General features: G+C 39.3%; 1 protein-coding gene across 1 annotated transcript in view; it reads right to left on the bottom strand.

Annotated features, from left to right (window-relative positions):
• The window catches only part of kif14 (kinesin family member 14), a 68655-nt gene extending 41296 nt beyond the window's left edge, over positions 1 to 27359 (bottom strand). Inside the window, 16 exon segments of the mRNA XM_052010766.1 lie at positions 1623 to 1807; positions 2460 to 2523; positions 3204 to 3351; positions 4437 to 4609; positions 6073 to 6190; positions 8431 to 8443; positions 9500 to 9616; positions 10581 to 10688; positions 10835 to 10865; positions 13987 to 14039; positions 14918 to 15001; positions 17068 to 17149; positions 18098 to 18156; positions 18159 to 18354; positions 24138 to 25193; positions 27304 to 27359. Coding sequence (XP_051866726.1) covers positions 1623 to 1807; positions 2460 to 2523; positions 3204 to 3351; positions 4437 to 4609; positions 6073 to 6190; positions 8431 to 8443; positions 9500 to 9616; positions 10581 to 10688; positions 10835 to 10865; positions 13987 to 14039; positions 14918 to 15001; positions 17068 to 17149; positions 18098 to 18156; positions 18159 to 18354; positions 24138 to 25183 — 2477 coding nt within the window. The 5' untranslated portion in view covers positions 25184 to 25193; positions 27304 to 27359.
• Positions 27360 to 27719: the final 360 nt, after the last annotated feature.

The following is a 27719-nucleotide window of genomic DNA, read 5'->3' as shown; positions in this document are numbered from 1 at the left end:
GATGTTAAACAATGCATGTTTTGAAATCTAGTTTTGAAAATTCACTCACAGCAAGTAAAATGTAGAAAAAGGTAGGATTTTTTTTTCCCTAACTAGACTGCTGTTAGCAGAGTTGATAGACTACATGGTTATCTTTTGTATGATGAAATTGTACAGCACAGAAATGGGTGTTGCAGCCCACTACATCCATGCCAACCTTTTTGCCCATCTACACTAATCCTACTTGGTCCGTATCATTCTATGCCTTGACAATGTATGTGCCTGTCTAAATGTCTCTTAAATGTAATGGTAATTGTATCGGACTTCACCACCTCTTTTGGCAGGTAGTTCCAGACATCGACCACTTCTGAGTAAGAAGTTTCCCCTCACATGCCTCATAAAACTCCTTCCTCTCACCTTAAACCAAAGCCCTTATGTTTTTGATATCCCTGCCATGGGGGAAAAGGTCCTGACTATCCATCCTACCTATGCCTCTTATAATTTTATTTATACCTTCTAAGGTCACTTTTCACTCTCTTCCCTCAAGGGAAAACAATCCCAGCCTATCCAATCTCTGCCTGTAACTAAAGTCCTCCAATCCATCCAACATCCTGGTGAATTTCTTCTACAATCTCTCCAGCACCATCACATCCTTCCAAAACTACACATAATACTGCAAGTGTCGTCCAACGAGTGTTCTGTCAAGTTGTAATGTAATATTCCAACTTTTATATTCTACGCCCCAACCTATGAAGACAAGCATGCCATTCTTCACCGCCATATCTACCCTGTATTGCCACTTTCAGGGAACCATGGACTTGAATCCCAAGGTTAGTCTGTTTACCAACATTCCTTAGCGCTCTACCGTTTACTGTACATGCTGCGGAGGCTGAGGGGAGACCTGATAGGAGTTTATAAAATTACGAGAGTCACAGACAGAGTAGACAACTGTACCTTTTTCCTAGAGTCACAATGTCTTATACTGGAGGACATGCATTTAAGGTGAGAGGGGGAAAGTTCATAGGAGATGTGTGGGGCAAGTTTTTTTTTAAACAGAGTGGTGGGTGCCTGGAATGCACTGCTGGGATGGTGGTGGAGGCAGATATGATAAAGGCATTTAAGAGGATCTTATTAAGGCACATGAATATGCAGAGAATGGAAGGATATGGACCATGTGCAGACAGAAGGGATTGGGTATCATTAGCTTAATTAGTTCGGCACAACATTGTGGGCCGAAGGGCCTGTTCCTCTGCTGTATTGTTCTATCGCACTTATCAAGATTAAATTCTGCAATTGCTCTGCCCAATTTTCCATCTGATCTATATCCTGCTATCGTACCATGATACAATTTTATTATGAAACAATTCAGTGCTCAATCTCTTTCTGATTAAAAGGGAGATCTTGTCACATGCAATCGATCTAATGTTTGCCTAGGTAACGCTGTTTTATGTGGTGCTGCAATCCAAATGCCAAGTCGTTTGACATGCTCTGCAGGGATGTGATCCACAAAATTCATATTTTAATTTTAACCAATTTTCATTCCAAAAGCATAAGGAAATTGATATAAAATATTTATCAGAAAAATAGGCCATCATTTTCTGTATATTCAGCTGCACAGCAAGTTCAAAAGTTTTGCAACTCACCAATGATCGTCAGCGATGAGTGCCCCAGACAGCTGAATGTCATGCTTGGAGTTTGGCTGTTGTTTTCCCACTCTTGTCCAACCTTCTTTTATCATGTACAAGAGCATCTCAGAAATCTGTGGATCTTCATTCAAATTTACTAGGTTCGGCAAACTGTTATCCACTTTAAAAGTGATTCCTGCTTTCTGTAGAAAGAGCTTCCTGTTAGCAAGTAAAATGTTCTTTCTCTATGACCGAACATAATCATTATACTTATGGCAAGATTTTAAAGAAATATGTTTTTCCCTAATCAAAAAATATGCACTTCCTTATCAATAACTCAATAGTTGTAACTAGCCAAAATATCTTAAAGGTTTTTGAAAACTACAAAGAGATCTATTGCCTCCCAAGATTATGGGACATAGGTTTTGTGTTTCAGTGACAAAGCCCAGACAAATCTTTAGCACCAAAAGGCAGTGATGCTAACTGATCAGCTTGCCTGCAACATCTGTGGAACCTGAGGGGTTATTTCATTTGGCACTTTTGCTAATATTCTCCAGCAACTTGACAAACCAAAACCCCAAAATCCCTAACTGGTAGCTCTTCGGTAATATTGCTAAATTGCACTGAGAGTCACTGACTTTGAGTACTTCAGCAAAAGTCAAAGTTTTGGGCACAGAGACAATCTAAGTAGATTTATTTGTAGTTTTGTTGGGGAAAAAAGAAAATCACCTTGTACTGTGGCTTCTGGTTTTGTCAGCCTAGAACAAAACTGATTATATTCTTTTAGCACAAAGATATTTAATTATTATCCCATAACATCAACATAGAAGTGAAAGAATGAAAAAAAACACTAACCTGCAGTTCTCTTGCTTCTTCCAGTTTTCTCTTCTCTGCTTGGTCCAACTTTTCCCTCCATTTCCTACAAATGGCACAACAAATATCATCAACTTACAATAAAGCTGTGTTACATCAGTCACAGAAATGTTAATAATGTTCCATGGCTACATGGCTTCTGTCACTCTTACCCCCTGATTATGCAAAGAAAAGCATTCAGTTCATCTGACCCCAGATACAGTTATGCAGCAGAGAGCATAAATGAATAAATCAATGGCTAAACAACTGAAAAAGGGCAAAAAATTGAGATAAGGTAAAACTAAAAGTCGGGTTTTAAACAAAGTGCTCTGAAGAAGTGGCTAAAATGTCAGAACTAAAATAGATGCCCATTTTCTATTTTAACACAAAAGTGGAACAGAGTTGTAACAATGCTGGGAAGAACAGAACAACTCAAATATATATTGAAATAAAATTAGAAGAGCTGGATCAGTTACAGTTTGCAAACCAGAGATAGCAAGAGAGCAGGCAATGCAATGCAGTCTGCAATATAATCGATATGAAGCAAGCAACAATGAAGGGATACACTTATTAAAATTATGGGGAAAAATATGTGTGATGGGTAACAAGATCTTTTGTTTGAAATGTACACATGCACCAATAGTGACTGATTGTAAGTGGTCCTTTGACAAGACAAACTCAAATTCTCTCTCATTGTTCCATCCTTAATATTTTAATATCTCTTGTGCTTTGGATTCATCAACTTACCGATGTGCTTCTACCATTTCTCTCTCCTGTTGACGAAGCTTCAATTTTAAGGCCTCTATTTCTCGTTGGGATGACTTATATCTCTCAGACTGAATTCCTTGGCTACTCATCTGAGCAGCTTTCAACTTTTCAATCTCTAATTTCAGATCTGATTCAGCAAGAAATCAAAAGAAACAAGTTGGAATTTGATTTATCAAATTATGATGCTAATATGTCAAATTACCACAAAGAAATACAATAGTTTTAATGTTTAGGCTGGAATAAATATAATAATAAATTTCACTTAAACATTTGTGAAGCAAACAGTGGCATATCCAACAACAAACTGATGCAAACAAAAACAAAAGCACAGCTCCACTTGCTGGACAGTTGAGGAGTTGAATATTCCCTATCATATTAAGTAAAGCTCTCACCAAATTACCAGCTTGTGAACGTGTACTGGTTAAAAAGTGGTGAAATCTATTTCATAACATTTTGATTCAAAACCAATTTCAATCATTGGAAAGTAAAACAATTTTCACGATCAAAACATGATAAACATTTCACTTTGGATTGAAGTTAAAGTCCCTTCCGTTTTCCATATTGTAGGTTAAACAAACATATAAAAGTTAAGTTCCACAGAACAGCATTCTGGCCTAAACAACCTTCGTGCCATTTTCCATTTTTTTCCCCACCTATTATTTTGATTAGCAAGTGGCATCATGCATAATACACAGCTACTACAATCATAAATACAAAGCTCCCAAGTATACAAGCATTATTGCTGCAAAAATGAGAAAAAGTAGTGCATTTTAAACTCTAACATAACCAAGGAAGAGGATTTATAGAGTTAACTTCTAATGACCAATGATTTAAAATTTAATGTACAAAAATGCAATAAAAATGGAATTACAGTGCATTCACCCTCCTTCTACAGTTTTAGAATTGAGAAAGGGCTAAAATTAATGTCCCATAATTTTAAAATTACTGGTCCTGATATAGGGTTTTGACCTGAAACATCAACATCCTGATGCAAGTTTTCGACCAGAAACGTGGACAATTCCTTTCTTGCTACAGACACTGCTCGACCCAGAGTTCCTCCAGCCGCCTGTTGCTAAAATTACTGTTTACTTTAAGATTTTGTACTGTATTTTTAATAACTAGCTTGTATCAATTTTAAAAATTAAACATTAATAGATTGGAAAGCAAAGCATATACTATACAAGTTCATTTGAATGAGAAATGTCAGCTAACCTCTAATTAATTTTGCACTCGAGTCCTCATTCACTTTTGCAATATTGATAATTTGACGAGCTTGTTTGGCATATCTAAGTGTACTTAGAGTCTCCTCCACATTCGAGGCAGAAGGGCTGATAGTAGCTATCATAGCTGTTTTTGAATTGCCACCAAGACTGTCCTTCAGTAACCTGCAGCATATTAATATCATAAAGAAAATCAGTGTCCTAAATGTGATTAAGCAGCTGTAATGAGAAAACACATGCAGAAAATACTAGCTACAAAATATGGTAAAATATTGCCATGCACAATCTTCAATAATTAGTTTGCTAGATTATAATGCGTCTTCCTTTTACCCATCTTAAGCACATATTTCAATTTTTTTAGATCAGTTTTCGAAGTTTAAAATCGTATAAATAAAACCAAAAAACTAAATGTCATGGGACCATAAAGATGTCTTCAATATTTGTTGTCAGCAATATACATAGAACATAGAACAGTTCAGCACAATGTTGTGCCGACATAGCTAATCCCTCTTACCTACAGAATGCTCATATCCCTCTATTTTCCTCTCATTCATGCATCCATCCAAGCCCCTCTTAAAAGCCCCCAGTGAATTTGCCTCCACCACCCTATCAGGCAATGCATTCCAGGCATCCACCACTGAGTAAAAAACTTACCCCTCACATGTCTTCTGAACCTACCCCCTCTCACCTTAAATGCATACCCTCTGGTATTGGATCACTCAATAATGGGCAAAGATATTGCTTGTCCACCCTATCTATACCCCTCATAATTTTATGCACTTCCAACAGATCACCCCTCAGCCTCCACCGCTCCAGAGAAGAGCCCAAGCTTGTCTAGCCTCTCCTGATAGCACATGCCCTCTAATCCAGGCAGCATCCTAGGAAACCTCCTCTGCACCCTCTCTAAAGCCTCGACATTCTTCAGATAGTGAGGTGACCAGAATTGCACGCAATACTCTAAATGCAGTCTAGCCAGAGATCTATAGAGATGCATCATAACTTCTTGACTCCTATACTCAATACCTCGATTAATAAATGCAAGCATTCCATAACCATTCTTAACCACCCTATCTACCTGTGTAGCCACTTTCAATGAGTCATGGACTTGCACCCCAAGGTCTCTCTGCTCTTCAACACTGTTAAGGTTCTTGCCCTTTTAGAGTGTACTGTCTCTTGACATTAGTCCTACCAAGGTGCAATACCTCACGTTTATCCAGGTTAAACTGCACCTACCATTTCTCTGCCCACATCTCCAACTGATCTACATCGCACTGTATCCGTCGCCAGTCTTCTACACAATTCACAACTCCAATCTTGGTATCATCTGCCAAACTTACCAACCCATCCATCAACATACCCATCCAGGTCATTTATTTACATCACAAACAGCAGAGGTCCCGTACAGATTCCTGCGGAACACCACTACTCACAGGCCTCCAGCCCGGATAAGTCTCTCCAACCACCACCCTCTGTCTTCTACGGGCACACCAGTTCTGGATCCACACAGCAAATTCTCCACTGACCCCATGCATTTGAACTTTCTTGATTAACCGATTACGTGGGACCTTGTCAAATGCCTTACTGAAGTCCATATAGATGATATCCAATATACCATGAATTAAACTCACCATGTTAGCACAGATTCCCGATAAGGGATAAAAACTTTCTTCTTGGCCTGAAAATGTTCCGAAAGTGCAGAAATAACCTTTCCCAGGGTGAAGAGAGATTTATTTAGCTTACACCCTCCTGTAAAAAGAAAACAAGATTGCTGTTTTTGTTTAAGTTAAAGGGCAGCCCTCTAGTGGTCTAGGTATCACATGCAAAACATCATAAAATTGTAATGTTCCAACTGGCAGAGAGTCATATAGCACGGAAACAAGCCCTTCGCCCCAACTGGTCCAAGCCAACCAAATGCCCATCCAAGCAAGTCCCATTTGCCTGCATTTGGCCCTTTGCTATTCATGTACCTGTCCAACTGTCTTGTAAAACTTGTTATTTACCCACCTCAACCACTTCCTCTGGCAGGCTGGGAGAAATAAACATATACTTTCATAATAAATGGATCAGATCTAGTGCATCTAAATAAATAGAACTATGACAGCTGAGGTGAATATGCAGCTCCAAGTTCTCCTCCTGAGGAAATGCTTCAAGAAGGTTGTCAAAATGAATACCCTATTTCACAAGAGAGACAAATTCAATACTTTGTGGCAATACTGCCGATCCAGGTGAGAGACCATAGGATACTTGCATCACCTGTGCCATGACAGTACAGATGGCTGTTGGAAAGACCATGGTATATCTGCTCAGTTATCTCCATCAGCATGGACCCAAACAAACAAGGCAACAGAAGGATTGTCACAAGAAAAAAAAATCAGCACTGAAAGGTTGTCACCCTACAAAATTTCATCTCCATCTTGTATGCCATCAAGAAACTGTGGTCTTAAACAACAGGCATAATCCCAGTGTTCAATAGTGTCAAGCAAGGCTGCATTATCACCCAATACTTTTCTCAATCTTTTTAATCACAATACTGCCATCAATGAGCTTAACCCTGGAGCAGAGCTAATCTAAATGGCATGAGGAAGTGTTCAATTTATATCCCTTCAAGTCCAGAACTAAGGTCACCCCCACTTCTGTCAGAGCTGCAGAACAAAGATAATGCTTGCATATCCACATATTCAGATGCAAAACTCCAAATCACTGACTCATTTGCTAGAGTATACAAAAAACTGGCCTTCACTTAACGTGTGCAAACAAAGGTCCACCCTGCCCCACCCTACAACACCATCCTCTGACCATAAAAATTCACAATGTGTATCAGCACAATGTGGACTATTTCTTTTTGTCAGGAGACACCCCACAACGAAAGCTTCATACTCAGTTCATCAACACAGCCTTTTGTTTTTTGAGAAAAAGTGTTTGAAGAGTGAGACTTCAAACCTGACACTGCTCATTATCTCTGCCTTCCTGTAAATTTCTGAGTAGGGAATATCCATAGTAAGCATCTCAAAGCAGTGGAGAGATACCACCAACATTGTCTCTAAAGAATCCTCTGAATATACTGACACAACAAGCGAACCAATGTCAGCATCCTTTCATGGAACAACATCCTCCCCGGATTTTCAAACCACTTAAATCCCATGAGATTAGATTAACACACAAAATTAACATTTACCATGCCAGAAAAGATATTTGAGAAAACAATTTCTCCCATCATCTGCGTGTGAAGATTGTCACACAAGAGGGTTAATAACAAATTACCTGAGGGCTGAGAAATATTCAGCTTTACTTGTAAAACAGTCATCCAAAATTGAAATTTAAACATGATAAACCATTTAAGCATCACTATTGAGCTCCCACCAGCAATTTCATATACTGATGGGATTAGATGGCAGGTGGGGGCGGGGGGTGGGCTGGGGGAAGGAATGCACCAAATCAATCCATGGATTCCCAACAAGATTGCCACCAGCAAAAGACAAAAAGTCAGCAAGTTCTCAATAATATAGGCATTTTTACCCCCCTTCATTGCTTTCAGGAAGGTGATGGTAGATTACCTTTACAAATCATGGCAATCCGTGTAACACAAGTGCTTTCAGAAAGGTGTCAGGCAAAACATTCTCAGGGTTCAACCTGTGACACTGAAGGATAACCAATACAAATCCCAGTCAGGACAACATGAGGCCAGGTGGTGATTCTTGGTTAGGAGGAGGCAGATAGTTTGGGAAAATGTGATCAAAGGAAAAATTCCAGGTAGAATAGAAACTAGCAAATGTTGCAAACAGACAATAATCAAACAAAATAGATATTTTGCCTTGTTTTTCATACCCACAGATTTCAGTCCCAAATCACAAAGTTGCATTCAAAGAGTATTGAATAGCATGAGTGATCTTCAGCAGGCAATTGTGCAGTGTTCAAAAACTGCATTGTGATGAACAAATAACGTTAAATGAAAGAGACTTAGGACAAATAGCAGAAGAACGTGTTACTTTCGGTAAAAGGCTGCAGAATACAAGAGAAAAAAAAACATGCATTTATTTGCACCTTTCAAGACTTCAGTTTGTCCAAAGATGCTCCCTGGATTCTTTTTAATAAAGTGTGGCCATTGTTCTATTGCAAGAAATATGTGTATGACTTGTCTACCAATCAGTTTCCACAATAGAATATTGGCAAGAAAAGTGTGACAGTGAAGATTTGAGAAATAATGGTTAACAACAACAACAACATGCAACTCATCTAAACCATGCCATGCAATTATTCATGTCCTGAGTGGATAGACAGGGTCATGGTTTAATATCCCAATAAAACATACCCCCTCCATTAATGTAACATTCTCTCAGCACTGCTTCAGAATGCCAGCCTAAATGTTTGTGTTCTAGACTCTTGAAAGGGACCAGCAACAGCAACTTCAGATTTACTGGGGGAGGGGGTGGTTTAAAGGCGATGTGAGGGGCAAGTTTCCACCCCCCCTCCCCACAGAAAGTGGTAGGTGCCTGGAATGGGCTACCAGGGGTAGTAGTGGAATCAGGCAGTTTGGTGGAGTTTAAGAGGCTTTTAGATAGACACGAGTACGAAAGGAGTGAAGGGATATGGATGATAAACAGGAGGACACTCGTTGTATATCGGCATCAAGATCGGCACAACATCGCGGGCCGAATGACCTGTCCAGTGCTGTATTGTTCTATGTTCTATCCAGAGGCAAGATGTCCATCATAAAACCCAGGGCTGACATTCCTGACAAAGTTAGTGACTAAAGCAAAGGACAGGATGATATTGAAGGTTACTTAAGCAGGTCTTGAAACAAAGATATGAAAAGGATATTGGACAGAATGGTATTTGGGAAAGTAGTCATGTGATTAACAGCTCTTGGGAGAGGTTCACTAAATCAACAGTGCCAGTAACGTCATTCTAGATAAACCTTTGTTCTTACAAATATTACCCCCAAAAAGAAAGAACAATAGGAGCAGAATTATTTTTAAAAATGGTGCTATCAGTGACCTATTCAGACAAGCAACAACCTTACTACGTTTACAGAAAACAGAACTGGAAAATGTTTACCTTGAGCCTATCACCACAAGTCTGAGATGTAAAACACCGTTCACTTCCTGCAAGATCCACTAAGTTTACTCTACTTGTTACACAATGCTCATGCTCCTGCTCATCTACAAATTCAGTCTGCAAGAAGACAAAAACTTATTAAGTACATAAACAGGTTGAACAGTTTTTCACTAGTAACACCCCCTTTGAAATTATGTTAACTTGTCAATCATATTTACACAACACATATCAGCCTTTTATTACTCATTTTGATGCAGCTGCCCGAGTTGGACTTGCACATCTGAAGAATGCCTGTTATCAGCCATAGACAAAATAAATTTTATTAAATTTTGTCAATGTTAATTAATCAAGAGAAAATATACAAAGGTTTGCAGCATCTAAAAATAGGTACACTTAAATACTTGAGTGCTTGAGAAGCAATAATGTAAAGGGCATATGTAAATAAATCAAAAGAATCATATTCCAATGCTGCATTCCATGAAAGCCAAAGAATAAATCACTTATGTTCTGGACAACTTAAAAAAAAATGTAAAATTTGCCCCCCAAGTTATGATTTATTACTAAAAAGGCTTCATAACAATTTCGATCATTTGTGTCCCTCCGTACACCTCTGGATAGCATTTAAATCTGTACTGAAAACAGTTCTTCCAAATTTGAACAAACATTAATGTTTGAAAACTTTTTTAAAAATGGAAACCATGTTTCAATAGCAAACTACACAAATATTGACATGTGAAATAACGTTCCTGGGGAAAAGATATTCAGATTATATAATGAACAAAGTGGCAATTAACAGGCAAGATCTGTTATAATTCCAGGACTGTTATTTAGTGTCTTGTTTATTTTCAGAGAATTCAATGGTCCATCCGCTACAGCATTAGGCATTCTTCTTGATGAATAGGATACAATTGTTATCAATCCCACCAAACATTGCCCAGGCCCAGAAACTCATTAAGTGGACTAAAAATGGTTACCCCCAATTATGAACATCTAAAGTAAATACAACTTTATTTTAATCAGAAAAAATAAATGCTTAAAATCACAGTTACGTTGGATAAACTTAAGTGAACTGACACTGTACCTTGGTCTGTGTCATGACGAGTGTGAAGACCGAGTGAGACCTGGAACTCTTTTCATTCATGCCTGTGGCTGCAGTAGCCCTTTGTTTGTTCCCCAATTCTAGCCATCCCTAACAGGGAAAGATTTTTTAAAAAATAAGGCACCTTCAATAACTGGCTGTTATAAGCCATAACAAATTATGAAACCACAACCTTTTATGCACTACAGATAAGGACCATTTTCTTTAGACCTGGAATAACAGATACAAGTACTCACATGAACATCTGCATAAGAGGTGACAACATTCCTAGAAAATAAAACAAAAATCACTGAATGTTAAGTGTTGAGATTGAGGTAGAACATGTGTACTGCAAGAAATTAAATCAGAATTTTGGAATTTCTTGTGCAAGCAAATGGGAAAACCAGCATTAGTTGACAAATTTAAATAAGTGAAGGAAAATAAGTATCCCTGTTCATATGTTATCATGAATAAACATAATGATTTTGCAGACTAAATGACAGAGTTTGGTTCTTCATAAGCAAAAAAATTCCTGAGCTGCTCAAGTTGTTCGTGTTTCAGATTTAGAGAACACATTAAATATTTACTCAATTTAATTCTCTCTAAAACACAGGCTCCAGTGCAATTACAGTGTTTATCCAATTCTAGCCATCACATTATAGGAAGGATGTGAAGACAAACATAGAACATTACGGCACAGTACAGGCCCTTCAGCCCACGATTTTGGGGCGACATTTTATCCTGTTCTAAGATCTATCTAACCCTTCCCTCCCACATTGCCCTCCATTTTTCTATCATTCATGTGTCTGTCCAAGAGTCTCTTAGATGTCCCTAATGTATCTGGCTGAGCAGAATGGGAATATGATTCAATAAAATGTTTCTGAGCACTGAGCATCATCAGTTTCATAGGTAAATGGAGAAGCTGGGATTATTATCTTTGAGAAATGTTATGACAGAAGTATTCAAAATTATGACATGAATCAACTGAAACTATTTTATTGAGAATCAGAAGACCTTTTTGGCACTTATGTCCCATCCCTTGAGAAATTGGTGGGAGCCACTTTCTTCAAACATTGCAGCCTTCCAGTGAATATACTCCCACGGTCCTTTTGGGTAGAGAACTTCAGAATTTACATCTAGTGATGATGAAGGATTGGTGCAGCAAAGTGGCATGGAGGTAAAACATTAGCCCTGAATGGCAGAGCTGGCACAAGGGGCCAAATGGCCTATCCCTGCTTCTAGTTTTATATTCTTAGCTGCTACTTCTGGATGTCTTCTGGTGTGAAGCAAATTAGCAGAAAGACTTGCTTCTGTGGTGGTGGAGAACTCAGGACAAAACCAGGATGGATCATCCATTGGGCCCTTCTGACTGAATGTGGTGATAAATACTTTAGCCTGTCTGAGAAACAGGGCTGACACGAGGTTAAAAACTTTCTGAGGAGCAAACTTGCATAATCTGGGATCCACTGAAAAAGCTGGAAGCAGTCTCAACTGGAGCTTTCAAAACAAAAAACAGAATCTGATCTATAGAAAAGAGAGGAGAAAAATGCAGGGCGTAAAGAAAGAGGAAAAGAACTGGGGAGCAGAACCAACTCGATTGCTCATGCACAGTTGCGCATAAGCTCAATGGCTTCCGTCTTTGTGCTGTAATGATTCTTTAACTCTACAGATGAACCACTTCATTAGAGAGCTGGAAGATCTAGCCCTTTCTGTCATCATATTCCACATTCTTTGAAGAGAATTAGTGTACCAACAAATAAGCAAATATTTGTCCAAAATGTGAAAAGCATTCTTGGTCACAACAATATTCAATTCAAAGTTTGTGAGCATATGGTGGGAAAAGAAACATCTTTTAACTGGGGAACTTGAGCCAGATCTTGCACTACCCAGATTTTGCTAACTGCCTATGCCGGGGATCCCGTGGCCCAGGGCACAGTCTTCCATCGGAGCCCAAATCCAGACACATCAGCCCGACACAGCTATAGATATTTATTTATTAGTCACATGTACATCAAAACACACAGTGAAATGCATCTTTTTACGTTACTGAGGGCAGCCCGCAAGTGTCGCCATGCTTCTGGCGCCAACATAGCATGCCCACAACTTCCTACCCTGTACGACTTTTGGAATGTGTGAAGAAACCAGAGCACCCAGAGGAAACCCATGCAGACACACAGGGAGAACGTACAAACTCCTTACAGACAGCGACCGGAATTGAACCCGGGTCGCTGGCGCTGTAATAGTGTTACGCTAACCACTACACTACAGAACCTCTCTCTACATATGGGCCACTGCACTAACAAAAAACAATATTGACAGCAGTAAGGCATGACCTCTGCGTGGCAAACCTCCTATTTAAATTCAATGTTTGTGAATGTGCATTCACAATTAAACACTTAACAAAAAAATGAAAAATAAATAAATTACAAATGCACAATTAAAACATTTAACCTCCTAATTAAAGCAAATCAACATCCTCTTTCCCCCAGAGATTTCTATGGGTTTGCTACACTTGTATCAATTTAACTTGGGTGGGTGCAACAGACAGATTTCCCAGCCAGAGTACTAGAAAATATGCAGAAGTCCATAACGAGTCCAACTGGACAGTAGAGAAGTGCTGTTGTTGGTGTTTTGCTGAGCGAAAATGCTGCACTGCAGCCTGTGCTTGGGAACCTTTCAGTGAAGGGCATATTTGCCAGCAGATCCCTCACGCCTCATTAACTTTTCAGCTCTGAGCAACAATGGGGATGTATTCTTGGTAATGGGAAGAACAGTTAAACACTTTACCTGATAAAAGACTCAATAATGAAAGAATGAACAGAATAAAGGAAATATCTTTGAAGAAAGATACTGGCACACAGTACAAAATCTTTGAAGTAAAAATCTTTTAAAAGGAAAGGAAAGAGGTGGCACAGTGATGCAGCTAGTGGTGCTGCTTCCTCACAGCTCCAGTGACCGAGGTTCAATCCTGAGTTTGGGTGCTGTTTGTGTGGAGTTTGCACATTCTCCCTGTGGTGGGATGAGTTTCACCCAGGTGCTCCGTAGTTTCCTCTTACATCCCAAAGATGTAAAGGTTGGTAGGTCAATTGAGTGGTAGAATCTGGGGGGAGTCAATGGAAATGTGGGAAGAGTAAAAGACAGGACCAATGTAGGATGAGTGTAAATGGGTGTTTGATGGTTGGCGCAGAGTCACTGGGCAAAAGGGCCTCTTTCCATGCTGTACCTCTCTGTGACTCTATGACCCTATGACTCCAGGATGATCTTTTGCTCCACTCCTCCGATAACATTCTTATTCACCTCTGCAGATTTTAAAAAAACTATCGTTTCTTATCTGGTCACCATAACCATGCTTGACAAAATATCTTTGAATACAACATACAAACTCTTCAGTATCAACACATGGACTTACGAAGAGAGATCGGCCACATAAGGTCCAAAGACTGGATGTTCTCTCACTCGCAGCTACAAATCACAAAGAAAAGATTTAACCAAATAAAAAAAATATCAGCACAATAAACTATTAATATCACTTTAGCTCTTCAAATGAAGTCAAATTCGAGGGGGAAGCCTTTGCTGTTAATAGGGAACGACTCTCTGAAAGCTCAGCAGATTCGTCTGATCCAATGAGCCACACAAGCCGGATGGATGCCAAACTTAATAGTTAAGTGAACCAGTCTCAGACATAGTGTTGGCTGAAGAACAGCAGCCAGCTTTGCTTTCTATGGGATGGCGTAGAGAGGAAAATCAAATTGGCATTATTTCATGTTGGTCACTGATTTAAGTGAATGTGACCAAAATCCAAGACCCCAGGAATTTTAAATCTCCTCATCTCTCATTAATCAGTGACTATTTTGGAACAGAAGACCATTTAATGTCATCATGGGCTGACGCAACTCCACGCACCCGCCTTTGTCCCCACATCCTTGTAATACCTTCAATTAACAGGAATCAATCAAATCTAATTCAACTGAACCAATTGACTACTGTTTGCAAAAGGGTTCCAAGTTTTTACCTCCCTTGATGTGTAGGCATGTGTTGTAATTTAGTCTCATAGTGCAACTGGTTTTCTCCCCATCTATATTTCCCAATTTATGGAAAGAATAGTGGAAAAAAAACAGACGAGAAAAAGATTAACATGCAAGGACGTTCACTTCACTTCAACAATAAAACATGGGCTCACTCCTAGTCCTGCTGAGCTAAGGAATAATGCAAATTAAAAAAAAATTCAAAATAGCAGGAAGGGAAAAGGAAGTCTTTGTATTTTTACAGGAATTTAGTTGTATAAGGACTAGCTTTAGCTAACCAAACTGTTTTCTTCAGACTTACAGATTGTTTTATTTCCATTTTTCCATTTCACCAACCAACAAGTCATGAATTTTCTCATTGTAGACTTCAAAGTAGCTCATTTCAATGCAGTATGTAACCTTTGAAAATGAAAAGTATAGTTAGCAGGATAGCTTTTCAATTCCCACCCTACTAACAACCCAGCGAAAAAGCTTATTATAACAAAAGATAATTCCAGAAACTATCTAGACATATGCTAACTGTTTCTGCCAGTACAGCTGGATAATCTTGGCCAGATAATCCAGATGCCTGGACTAATTATTGAGAGAATCAGTTTAAATCCACTGTATCTGGGGAATTTTAATTTAGCTAATTATATGATTCTGGAATTAAAAAGCTGGTATCATAGATAATGATTATGAAACTACTCATATTTAATAAAAACCCTATTTCGGTTCATTGATATCCTTTACATAAGGAAATGTATTAAGATGGGCTTTAAATTTCTTAATTGCCAGTGCAAAATAAATAATTGCGACTTTCTCACCAGATGAAAACTGCAGGAAGAGGAGCTAGGACCATAGAAATGAAGGGGCTTCTTTAAAGCAAACACATTTCTTGATGGACCAAGAGGAGCTGAGTCATAAAAATAGATTAGATTTCTCCCTCTTCCCACTTTATTGATCATATTTTATCCTAAAATCTCATCGTTTGTGAATTATTCAAGTGCCAGGACTTGTTCCTTTTGTCTAAATGGCACCCTTTCATTGCCTAACATTCCTCTGCAAATGGTAGAAGAACAAAAATAGGAATAGCCTGGGCAGCCTTTTGAAACAATGAAAGCATCAAAATCATGGATGACTTCAATCCATTCTCCTGCATTATCCCTGTATTCTTTGATTCCTTTGCTATCTTCAGTGAAGACAATGCCAAAAACCAACAAGAATTTAGGACAAGAGATTTCTCACCAGTCCAAATTGACCAACTTCTCATTCTGAGATTAGACACAGTTTGAAACTCCATAGCTTCAAAACCACCCTCAAATCTAGCTGTTAAGATCCGTAAGAATTTTTGTCCATGTTCTTGCACAGGGAGATCAGCTCTCATTCTTTTGAACTTAGGGGAACATAGGTGTAGTCTTTTCAATTTCTCCCAAAGAAAATCACCTTTCCCAAGACTCATTCTAATGTGCAAGTAAATGGGATTAGTATAGATATAGTCAATATTTTGGGGCTGTGGGCCTTTGTCAGAACATGGAAAGACACAGATAATTTCAGGAGGATAGCAAGTAAAAGAGAGCTGTGTAGGACAAAGGGAATGTTAATGACAGAGCAAATTGAAATGGCTTTATTGCAAAGGGACTGAAGCATGAATAAGTTGCAATGCCGTAATTATTCTGGGCATTGCTGACCGGTCTTTTAGAGTCATGCAGCACAGAAAACAGGCCCGTTGGCACACCATATCCATGCTGACCATCCATTTTGCTGTAATGCTTCCTGCAGTTGTAAGTCATGTGGCTTTAACTTTTCCCTAGTGTCAAGCTAGTTACTAATGCCTGATTAATTTTGTTAAGCTCTCTTCCTTCTTAACTCATTCTGCTCAATTTTACCAAAAATAATACTCTGCTCTTCAGCCTCACCATCTCCCATACTACTTCCGAATTTACTAGTTCTTTAATCCTCCCAAAACTATCATCCCTTCATTAATTTAAAATTGTATCACATTCCATATGGCATGATAATGTCCAGAGTAAAGTTCCTTCTCCCTCATCCTCCATAATTTGAAAAGGAAAATACCCCCAGTCCCCCAGTCCAATACCACAAAGCCATTGTGCGCTCACCTCCTGAGGCATGAAGAAACTCATGTCTGTTTGTTAAAGCAAAGTGAGACTCTCGTAAAACTGCACCTGGGATCTCTTTACTTGTCTGTGATTTGGAATCACATCGTCCTGTCCAGTCACCAGCCTTCAAAAATAACCCACAGGTTTAGGGCAGGAGCTCATCATCTGCATGTAAATGAGGCTGAGAATTTACTAATCAGTGGAGCCTCGTACAAGTCTCAGCCCCTGCCCCTGGATTCCTGCTCTGAGGCAAAAATCAAATCTTAGCTCTGAACAGATTTTCAAAGAAAGTCACCAATTCTTCGCAAATCTATAATTAAGGCATATTACAAATAGTGTAGATTATTTTTTTGATGGAATACTAACCTGCTGTTCAGGTTTTGTTACCCTGGCAAACAACTGTTCACAGAATCTTGGTATGACTCCCTTGTCAGTGAAGCCCATCATTCTTTGAAGTAACAAAAAATGTTTAAGAATCAAAAACTATTTTAACAAAGTAAACTTCCTTTATCAAGTCAAAGGAAGCAATAATTACAGATATTATTGCAAGTGAGAAAATTGTGCACATCAGTAAGCTTATAATTCACATTAAATAATGTAAATAACAATTGAACCATCTGATACTTAAGGTTCTCATTTATGTAAATGCAGCAACTTCAAATTAAGAAAGCTGTTATTCTTGCTGCGAAGAGTGGAGAATATACATGTATAAGGTGCCAGTAGCATTGAAAACCTTTTGTTTAAAAATAAAGAATAAATTTAAAACAGTAATAGAATCTGACACAACTTATATCAGATGAGGGGGCTATCTAACCAAGAAATTTCTGTTGAATTATTCTCAGAAGACGGAGTGGGATTTTGAGACAGTCCTTTCGCTAACCCTTAGCAGAGAGGACACAGCTCAACACAGCATGAAAACCAGCCTCCCCTCCATGGACTTTGTCTACACTTCTCACTGCCTAACATAATCAAAGACCCCATTCACCCTGGACATTCTCTCTTCTCCCCCCTCCCATCAGGCAGAAGATACAAAAGTTTGAAAGCATGTACCACCAGGCTCAAGTTCAGCTTCCATCCCGCTGTTATAAGACTATTGAATGGTCCCCTTGTACAATAAAATGGACTCTTGACCTCATTATGGCCTTGCACCTCATTATCTGCCTGCACTTTCTCTGTAACTGTAACACTTTATTCTGCTATTATTTTCCTTTGTATAACCTCAATGAACTGATGTGATAAAATGATCTGTATGGATGGCATGCAAAACAAAGTTTTTCACTGTACCTCAGTATATGTGACAATAATAAACCAATTTACTATGTTCACCAGTGATCAGGATGACAATACATGTTCAGATATACAATAATCCAACAACCCAAGGTATCATTGAACTTACGTATATGACTTTCCAGAACCAGTCTGCCCATACGCAAAGAGACATGTGTTTGTACCCATCAAAAGCTTTTTTCTAGCAGAGGGAGTCCTATTTTGTTATACACAGTTTCCTGACTTGAAAATTCAGGGTGCAATTCATCAAATGACCAGAATGAAAAGTCATAAACAAACGCATAAGTGTGATTGGTGTCTGGATGTTTCACAACCGTGTCCTGTCCTTTCATGGAAACTACCACTTGTGCATTTTCATTTTTTTCCCTGAATAAAAACAAAAGAAATGTGTTAACAACAGTATTGAGAAAAATTCCATATCATGACTAAATAATAAGGGTAAACATATTGCCTTTTAGTATATCAATATATATATATCCTTTTAGTACATCAACAGTGCAATCTCCTTCTCTATTAATCTGGTGATTGCACATTGTCTTTTACTCCCGCCATAAGAGTTTTTTTAATCCATGTCCCTTCATAACTACTCAAATGAGCTACAATAATATGTACTGTCCTTTTAAGAACCCACTGTAGATTGACAGAAAATGAATCTTCTTATCTTTAAGTAAAGTTGGTATTAAGACCAGAGGAGGAGGAATAAAATAGAATGAATCTCTTGAAAATAACTTTTCAAAAGGGAGATGAAGTTTGGAAATTAGGAAATTCTGCAAACACATGCAGAACTCAAAGAAAAAGATTCATGGTCAGAATGTATTTTAAAAAAATTGCACAGATATGAGATTGGCCATTTAGCACTGGACAAAGGAGATATTTTCCCCATGCAAATGGATATAAATCTTTTGGAAATTTCTACCATGGACATTTGTAGATGCTCAAGCAAATAACTGGAAGTGCAAGATTCCTGGGCACCAGAGAAATCAAGGAACATGAGATTGGATTGGAAAATTGAGTTGCTGCAGAAGTTAATCCACAACCTTATTAAATGGTGGCACAAGTCTGATAAGCCACGTGGTTTATTCCTGCCCCAGATTCTGAAATATATTCATGGATAATTTTAGCGTCAAAGAAATGAATTGAATTGATTCAAACCTCAGGTCAGTCATACAGGGCTTCCCAGGCTTTTTGATAGCTTCAGAGTTAGATTTAAAAACAAGGCCATTCATACAGGACCTCCTCCATTTCTAATGCCCTGTTTCATATAAGTATGTACGAAACAACAATTTTTGAAAAGGGCTCTGATTATTTTAAACATCAATCCATTCATTTACTTGTTTCTTAAGGGGCTTTATGTATTAACATATGTATACAAAAAATTAAATGCGCAAGCTAGGAAAACAAGTTATTGATTCAATGATTGTGCAATTGTTTTCTTTCTTACTCCTCCCCCACCAGAAACAAATTTTGTTCTATCCACATGAAGCAATTTTGTGTGTTTTTTCATAAAATACCAGAATCTGATTCCATTGCCATAATAATCATCTTTAACTATACAAGGCTAATTTCTTTTTGGTCTCCTATGGCCCAAAAAGGTGTTATAATACAAATATGCCAAGCGACAACAAAAACGAAATAAGTGTTACTGAATCAAAGAAAATGTATGACAAAAGAAACCATTCAGCCCACCATGTCCATCCCAGTCAAAAGAGCAGTCCACCTAATTCCACTTTCCCAAACTAGGACCGCAGCCCTGCAGTCAGGCTTTTCAAATACGTAGCCAGGTATTTAAAAAAAAATGCATTGCAGTTCCTGCTTCTTGTACCCTATCAGGCAATAAGTTCCAAGTCCCTACTACCCTCTGGATTTTTTTTTAACCTCATCATCTCGCCACTGAACCACCTATCAATTACAGATGATGGCCAGTTGTTGATTGAGCAGCTAATATTGGGCAGAGCATTGGGGTAATGGGGTGTTGGGGGCAGTGGGAAGAAGGGGATAACCCTCTTGCTTTTCTTTAACATCATGAGCTCTTCTATATTCCACCTGAATGAGAGATGTAGTCACAGTTAGGGTCTCATCAAAAAGACAGCATATGAAACAGCTTCATCACAGTACTGGAGTTTCATCCAGGATTATCACCAAGTCTGTCCAATCAGACAAGTCCACACCTGCTCCTTTGCTGATTCAGAAAAGGACATGCCACCAAAGGATCCACGGCTAACAAACAGAATAAAATAAAGAAAAATGTATTCCAGAGATAGGTGACCGCAAAATCAACTTAACCATGTGTAAAACCAATAGTTAATAAAATTCAATATTTTGCTTCCTCTTTTCATGTTAACTGTCGTTTCTCCATGATCTGCTGTAATTTACTATTTCCTTTCATTTTGATGATGCCTAGTTTGAGCATTTGTACCCTCATTTGAAAGATCGCTCTTTATTAGTAGCTCTTTCCTCCACAGTGCTCTGTATCCGAGCAATGAGGATAAGATGAGTCATACAAAGTTACCTTCCTTTCTTCAGGCTCCCAGTTAGTTGGGCTGTGACAGAAAGGGAAATTAAATGTTCCTTAGCAACCCATACTGCAAGTTGACAGATAGCACTACTGTCTTGCCACATCTCAATGCGTTTTATAAATATCTAAAAGCTAGATAAATTCAAACAAAAATAAGTTGTCAACTTAGAAGTCAATGTACTAGATAGTTCATTTAGCAATATAGGTGTTACTCATACTTCTGCCAAATAAATGTGAAAAACTTATTGTTTAAAAAAAATGCTGAACTACATGCAGAAAACCTATGAAGGTTCCTTTTAGGACTGTGCAAAGTTCTTTACTCCAGTGCATTCCAAACTTGAGGTGACTTAGGTTTAAAACTGTGTGATCATCCTTGATTCTTGTTCCTCTGATAACAGCATCTAAATGAGTTAAGAAAGTCTGCAATAACTAAGGACACATACATAAACAAACACTGAAATAAAACAGAAAACAGTGTGGGAATGGGGAGGGGAATTAAAATGGCTAGCTCCAGGTGGCCAAGGGGGACAGAGCATAGGTGCTTGGCAAAGTGGTCAGCTAGTCTGTACTTGATCTCACCAACGTGGAGGAGGCCACATAGAGAGTACTGAATGCAATAAACAAGGTTGGAGGAGGTACATGTGAATCTCTGCCTGACCTGGGAAAGGTTGTTTAGGGCTCAGAATGATAGTGAGGGAGCAGGTGCAGGGGCAGTTGCAGAGGAAAGTGCCTGGGGAGGGTGAGGGATGGGCGAACCAGGGAGTCATGGGAAGAGTGATCCCTGCGAAATATAGAAAGGGGTGGGAGGGGAAGATGTGGCTGGTGGTGGGATCATGTCATAGCTGGCAGAAATGTCAAAGAATGATGTGCCGGATGCATAGGTCGGTGGGTGGAAGGTAAGGACCAAGGGAACTCTATCCCTGTCCTCTCTGGGGGGAGGAGGGGTATGAGCAGAAGTGCAGGAAAGAGAAGATGTGGGTGAAGGCTCCATCAACCACAGTGGGGGTGGGGGGGGTGCGGTTGAGCCCTGTTTTCTGAAAAAGGAGACCTGGAGTGCAAGGCCTCATCTTGAGAACAGATGCTGAGGAGATGGAGAAACTGAGAGAAAGGAATGGCATCCTTACAAGAGACAGGGTGGGAGGTGGCGCGGTGTGGTGTAGGTAGCTGTGGGAGTCACTGGGTTTGTAGTAAATGTCCGTGGATACTCTGTCTCCTGATGAGGAAGTGAAGGGTTAAGAATTGCAACCATACCTATAACTGGCAAATAAAATATATATATATATATATGCATTTACATTTCTTTAGCAAGGACTAGCAAGCTGCTGACCCACTAGTTAGGTTGGAATGTTAAGTACGTTAACTGCCTTTGTTTCGGGTAATGAACCATTGCGATATGTCAGATGGTGGCGATACTGAGTGTAATTAACATCGAGGTGAAGACTTGGTCTGAACAATGAAGGGTGATACCTGCCTTTGAAAGCCTTGATTATAACTCAATCATACTAAGACAAAAGGTGTGATAGCTGTCTCGGGATCTCTATAGCTTGACCGAAACTCGCGGCGCCGTTTGCATGGGATGTGCGTGACAATTCCCGTATAAATGTCTGTCTGCCCTTTGTTCGGGGAGAACTCGGGAAGCGACTCTTAGTGAGTGCTGAAGAGAATTCTCCTAGCGGTGCACTGCTAATAAAGGTACTTGTTCGAATCGACCTTGTGGCACTGTGTTATTTACAGCGGACAGAAAGGGAAAATTGATTTCGGGACGACACTGAGATGGAGACAGAGGAACCAAGAGAGGGGAGAGAAGTGTTGGAAATGGTCCAACTGAGAGTAGTTGGTGGGAACAGAAGAGTGAACCAGGAAGTTGCGATGGGAGCAGTTACTGCAAAATGTTGATAGGGAAGGAGAGGGGAAAGATGTGTATGTTGGTGGAATCTCTTTGAAGGTGGCAGAAATTGCAGAGAATGATCTGTTGAATACAGAGGCTGGCAGGGTGCAAGACCAGGGGAATTCTATCTTTGTTCTGTCCCAGAGGAGAGGGGGTGAGAACAGAGGTGCAGGAGACGAATGACATGCGGTCAAGGGCTTTGTTAACAATGATAGAGGAGAAGCCACGATTGAAGAAAAAGTAAAACATTTGAGGCACCTGCGTGGAAAGCCTCATCATGGAGCAAATATGACACTGACAGAGTAACTGGGAGAATGGAATTGAGACTGGGAGGATGGGACAAAGAGCAGTTGAGATAGTTGTGGGAGTGAGTAGGCTTGTATTGGATGTTAGTAGCTAGCCTGTCTCCTGAGATGGGGATAGAGAGATCCAGAAAAGAAGTTTTCACAACTGTGCATTTCACAAATAAACACCATCCTGAAATATTTCTTATAAACTTAACTTTCTCTTTAAGTGTATAAGTTAACCTTTCTTCAAATGATCCATTTTGCTTTACATTGATATCCTCATCTTTAGGAAGTTATATACTTAAATACTTTGTAAATTTCTTATACCTTCACCTCACGTTTGTTTAGGTGTTGAATTTCTAATTAGCAATCACCTGAACATGATTCTATCCCAAACTGATAATGAATTCTGCAGAGACACACTGTTCTATCATTAATGCCAATACATTTCGTGCAATCTCACATCAAACCCAATTTTTAGCCAGAGCAATGAAAAATGTCATATCTGCTTATGTTAAAGGCATTCCTTTTGTATTAGTAGGGTTTCGTATACATTTTTCTAAAAAAAAATCAAGCAACAATACCAAATTTATTTGATGCAGGAGTGCCTTTTCAACTCAAGATGCTTGTGAAATTAATAACATCTTGCAAATTGTGCTGATCTCCCTTCAAAATGTCCCAAAAGTCAGGCAATAGAAATGACAATTATACTACAGCAAATCATATATGACAAAAGCAATTTTTGTCCAAATGCATCATTCAAAATTCAAAACTGGAAGAAACCAAGTTTTAAATTAAAGCTTGAACAGATTATTTTAGACAAAAAAAACTAGTCACTTTTATTTTAAAAAGTCAAAGAAAATTGGAGGGGAGGGGCAGGGGGAGATCATTTCAACCCTAAAAAATTGGATGCATGTTATCTGTGTGAATATGGGTTTAAGTGACTTGGTTCTTATTTTGAGGCAGCTCCTTACAAAATAATACTCCATGATATCACTGCAGAATTAACAATTATAACCCATTGCTCTAAATTTGCAGCAACACCAAATGCTTGGATGAAAACACGTGCACATTAAAACAGTCCAGGTATGCTTCGTGTACCTCTCAAATCCACTAAAAAGATGGGAAGTATGATTTTTAACTTCACAACTCTGAAGCAAAGCTCCTTTAACTATACAAATACAATGCTTTGGCACTTCAACGATAGAATTGTCATGCAGCAGTATCATTCTAGCTTCCGCTTGATCTTGTACTTTAGAGTTCAAGTGAATCAGTTGCATAAGTAATAAAACAAAGCAAATTTATGTCCACATGCATCCACACTTCGAACCCATTTGAGAGAAAATCTCCTCTCCAAAGAGCCCTTTTGATTACCATTTCAAAACTAATTTCTGTGAACAGTTGAAAATTTTGGTAAAACAGTGTATTTTTTTTAAATGTCTTTGTTTCATTCACTTACCTATTGCTGAAAGGCCTCACTCGAACAGCCACAGTCACAGCACTGTCTTCTCCATTTGGACATTCACTCCCCGTGCATGGTCTTTGCAATGATACCTCTGCCTGTTGAAGACTTCTTGTAAGTGTACCACTTCTGGGTGGCTTTTGATCTCTGTTATTCTCTGAATTTGATGAATATTTTATGTTATTAATCCCACAATCCAATTTTGGGTCTGTGGTTTGGAAACCTTTGGCCATTGCTTTAACAGAAAAATTAGGTGCACCTTTAGCTTCTTGCCGATTACCAAGCTTCATCGCTAATTTGATTCCTTCGCTAGTTAACGTCCTGGTTCTAATTACATTCTGTTCAGAGGGTACTTTAAAGGCCTTTTTGTCTGCTTTTTGTTTGTTACCATTTTCAGTAGGTTTACCAACTGCCACCTTTTTAATAGGTGTAGTTGACCATTTGCTCCGAGTCTCCTCTTTCTTGACAGCTGTTGAATTTTCCTGTTCCTTGTCAACTGAAGTCTGCTTTAAAAATGTAGAGGGATAACTTCTGGTATCTGTCACTTTATGCATTAATGAAGACTCTGCAGAGGACCCAAAACCTATAAAAGTGGTGTATTTTGTATGCAATTGGTTATTACTTGGAAGCAGCGTTGAGGCTGTAAGTATTTTGCCTTGTGAATTTTCTTCTAGATTGTTAGTTCTTTTTGAGTTACCCAGTTTAGTGCGGCGTTGCAAAGTAAGCCTTTTTTCTCCTTCACCAACATCAACATTTACATTAGTTTCATCACGAATGCAGGGATTTCCTTTATCTACAGTTTTTCTTCTCTGGAGGGTCAACCTAACTTCAGATTTAGACAGCATAGATGCTCCTGGAGTTCTTGTGCTAGCAGACACTACACACGCCCTGTTAGTATCATTGCCTTTATCCAGGGAGAATGTTGACTCCACTCGAGTATGATTGTCCTGCCCTTGGGATGAAGGGTTACCAAATCTTCTGTTTCCTTTTTTCAAGATGTTCCCTGTATCTTTCTGCACTGAACTTAGCACACCAATTACCATGGTCTGATCTCTGAAAAATGAGACATAAATAGACATCTTTCTTAGATAGATTTTGACAAAAGTTCACCTAAAAGTAATTATTCTACTTTCAACTAACCCAGAGCAGAAATACCATCAGATGTATGCATGCTTATAAAGTTTGCTGAAATATATAAAACAAAATTACAAGGCAATTAAAGTCCGAATTTTTAATATTTTCTGTAAAAGGGAATCTAAATACCACTGCATATGGCTGGTAATGTGATACCTTTTGCAGAGGTTTTCTATTAGCAGGCACATGCAGTGGTACTTAATTACACATTTATAGCAAAGAATGAACGATATGTATTTTATACAAATTTAATAAGTTTGCAACATAAAACTTTTAAATGAGCAATATAGCTTCAAGTTAAATAACACGCGAGGCATTTTTAAAACGAGATTTCAATTTTTAAACCTTTGACATTGAGTGTTCCCTGAGCAAAATATAATGGCTGTTTTGTACTCAATGCAGTAGAAATCATCTCTCCTCACTTTCACTTTGCTCTTTCTGATAATGTTTTTCTCTGTTCGACCACAAGAACACCTTAAACTAAAGCCAACTTTCAGTCCAGTTTCCTCTTCAAACCCCTAGTTTTAAAACAGGTCAGAATTCATCAACACAAGCTGGTCTGTAATAACCAAATATCACCAAATAAATGAGGTGAAACTCTATTACAGAAAGCACAATGTTTCTCCATTACCTTAAACCTGACCCAAAAAGTGACACATCTCTGTGGATTCACCTTGCCCAAGAGTTCATCAGCTCTCTTAACTTTATGGTGCATAAAAGCGATGCCACTAACTTTTGCACATATTCTTTCACAGCTCCATCCTTGAATCTTACCATTCAGGTTTTTCACATCACCACAACAGTCACAATCAAAATTAAAATGTTCACCATAACACTGGTTCACTATCTGTCCTCATTATTCACAGCCTTTCTTCAACCTTTGACATGATAACAACTTCATCTTCATTTGCTCAGCTGAGTGCAATTTCCCATCTTTAATCTGCTTTTACCTATCCAATGATAGCAAATGTACTCAGCAATGAAATATTTTCTTGCCATTTCTTCTGGAGCACAAGGACCAAGACTTGATCCCTTAATTTTCCTCAGCTACGTGCTGTTTTTTGGAAGGGGATCACTAATGACAAAGACAGGTTCCTTATGCACATAAACAAAACCCAACTCAGCCACTCTACCTCCTATCCCAACTATTTCATAGACTGTTTTGTTAGACTGTTCACTGAAAATGCAGTCTGAGAAGAGCCACACGTTGTTCCAGGTAAACACAGGGAAAGCCAAGACCTTTCATAGCCCCATCAGTGATTCCATCCTCGAACCTTCCTTGTTCCCCCTCCCTCCCTCCCTCCCTGAATTGCAAGCAACTTCAGCATCCTAATTTTAACACTCTGAACCCATATTCTCTCCATCACAAATATTCGGTTCTAGTTCAGCAACATCACCACCTCCGCCCATCTGTCAAAGCATTCATCCACGCTTTGATTAACTTTAGACTCAATTATTCAAAGGCTCTCTTGATTAATATTTTATAAACTAGAGGTCATTCAATGCTGATGTATACTGTTCAAGCTTTGCCCTGTGCTCACTAACCTACGTTGGCTGCCAGTTTCCCCAAACCTCAAATCTAAAGCTCCGATCCTTGTGTTTCAATCCACTCATCCCTCTTAATCTCTAACATTACCTTGATCTACCTATCGGTCACTCGTGCATCCCTGCCTGCTTCGCCCCACCATATACAGTGATTAGGGAAGATCCAGACACGGAGAAAGCGAAGTGTTGGGGAACCAGGAACCAACCCCCACCCCCGACACAGCACGATTCGGGAAGTAACCCATCGGGCGCTAGGACCCAACAAACAGCTGGCTCCCAATAACCCCTTTTCTGCCCCCTTGAATTTTGGACAAATCCAACAAGTAAAGTTTTGTTTACTGCGGAGGGAAGGGAGAGGGAAGGGGCAAGGCAGGGACCGCCGCGACTAAACGGAGGAGGCTACCGAGAGACGGGGATGAGAAGGACGGCGAGTTGTGGTGGGCGGAGGCGCCGGGCGGCACCGACCGGCCGTTCATTCGCTCACCGTCTTCGCGCTCCTCCGCTCGCGCAGGTCCACGGGCGCCCGCCTCGCTCATTCGAATCTGGCAGCGCCGGACCCCATTGGCTGGTTCCACGCCCGTGACGTCGCGCGCGGTGACAAGCAGAGGCTCGAGGAAAGCACCGCCCTCCGCGGGGACCCGGCGGTTTGCGGCGAGTCCATCGCTTGCTGGAGGCGCAGGATGACGGCGTCGCTTTTTCTCCGGCAAATTCCTGTCTCCAGAAGGAAATGCCTTCTGCACTTCTAAGTTTGGGCACATTTAGCTCCAGGAAGTAGGTGGACTAAGCTAAGTGGACAAAAACGTTTTTATTTAAAAAGATCCAAATCAGAGACTGGTTTCGAATGTAAACTAATCAGAACACATTAAAGTTAGAGCTAAGGAAACATTAAAAAAATCTAAA

Source organism: Pristis pectinata, chromosome 3, assembly GCF_009764475.1.
Source record: "Pristis pectinata isolate sPriPec2 chromosome 3, sPriPec2.1.pri, whole genome shotgun sequence".
Classification (NCBI taxonomy): Eukaryota; Metazoa; Chordata; class Chondrichthyes; order Rhinopristiformes; family Pristidae; genus Pristis; species Pristis pectinata.
Note: the sequence above shows the minus strand (reverse complement) of the source record. Positions and strands in the feature narration are given on the sequence as shown.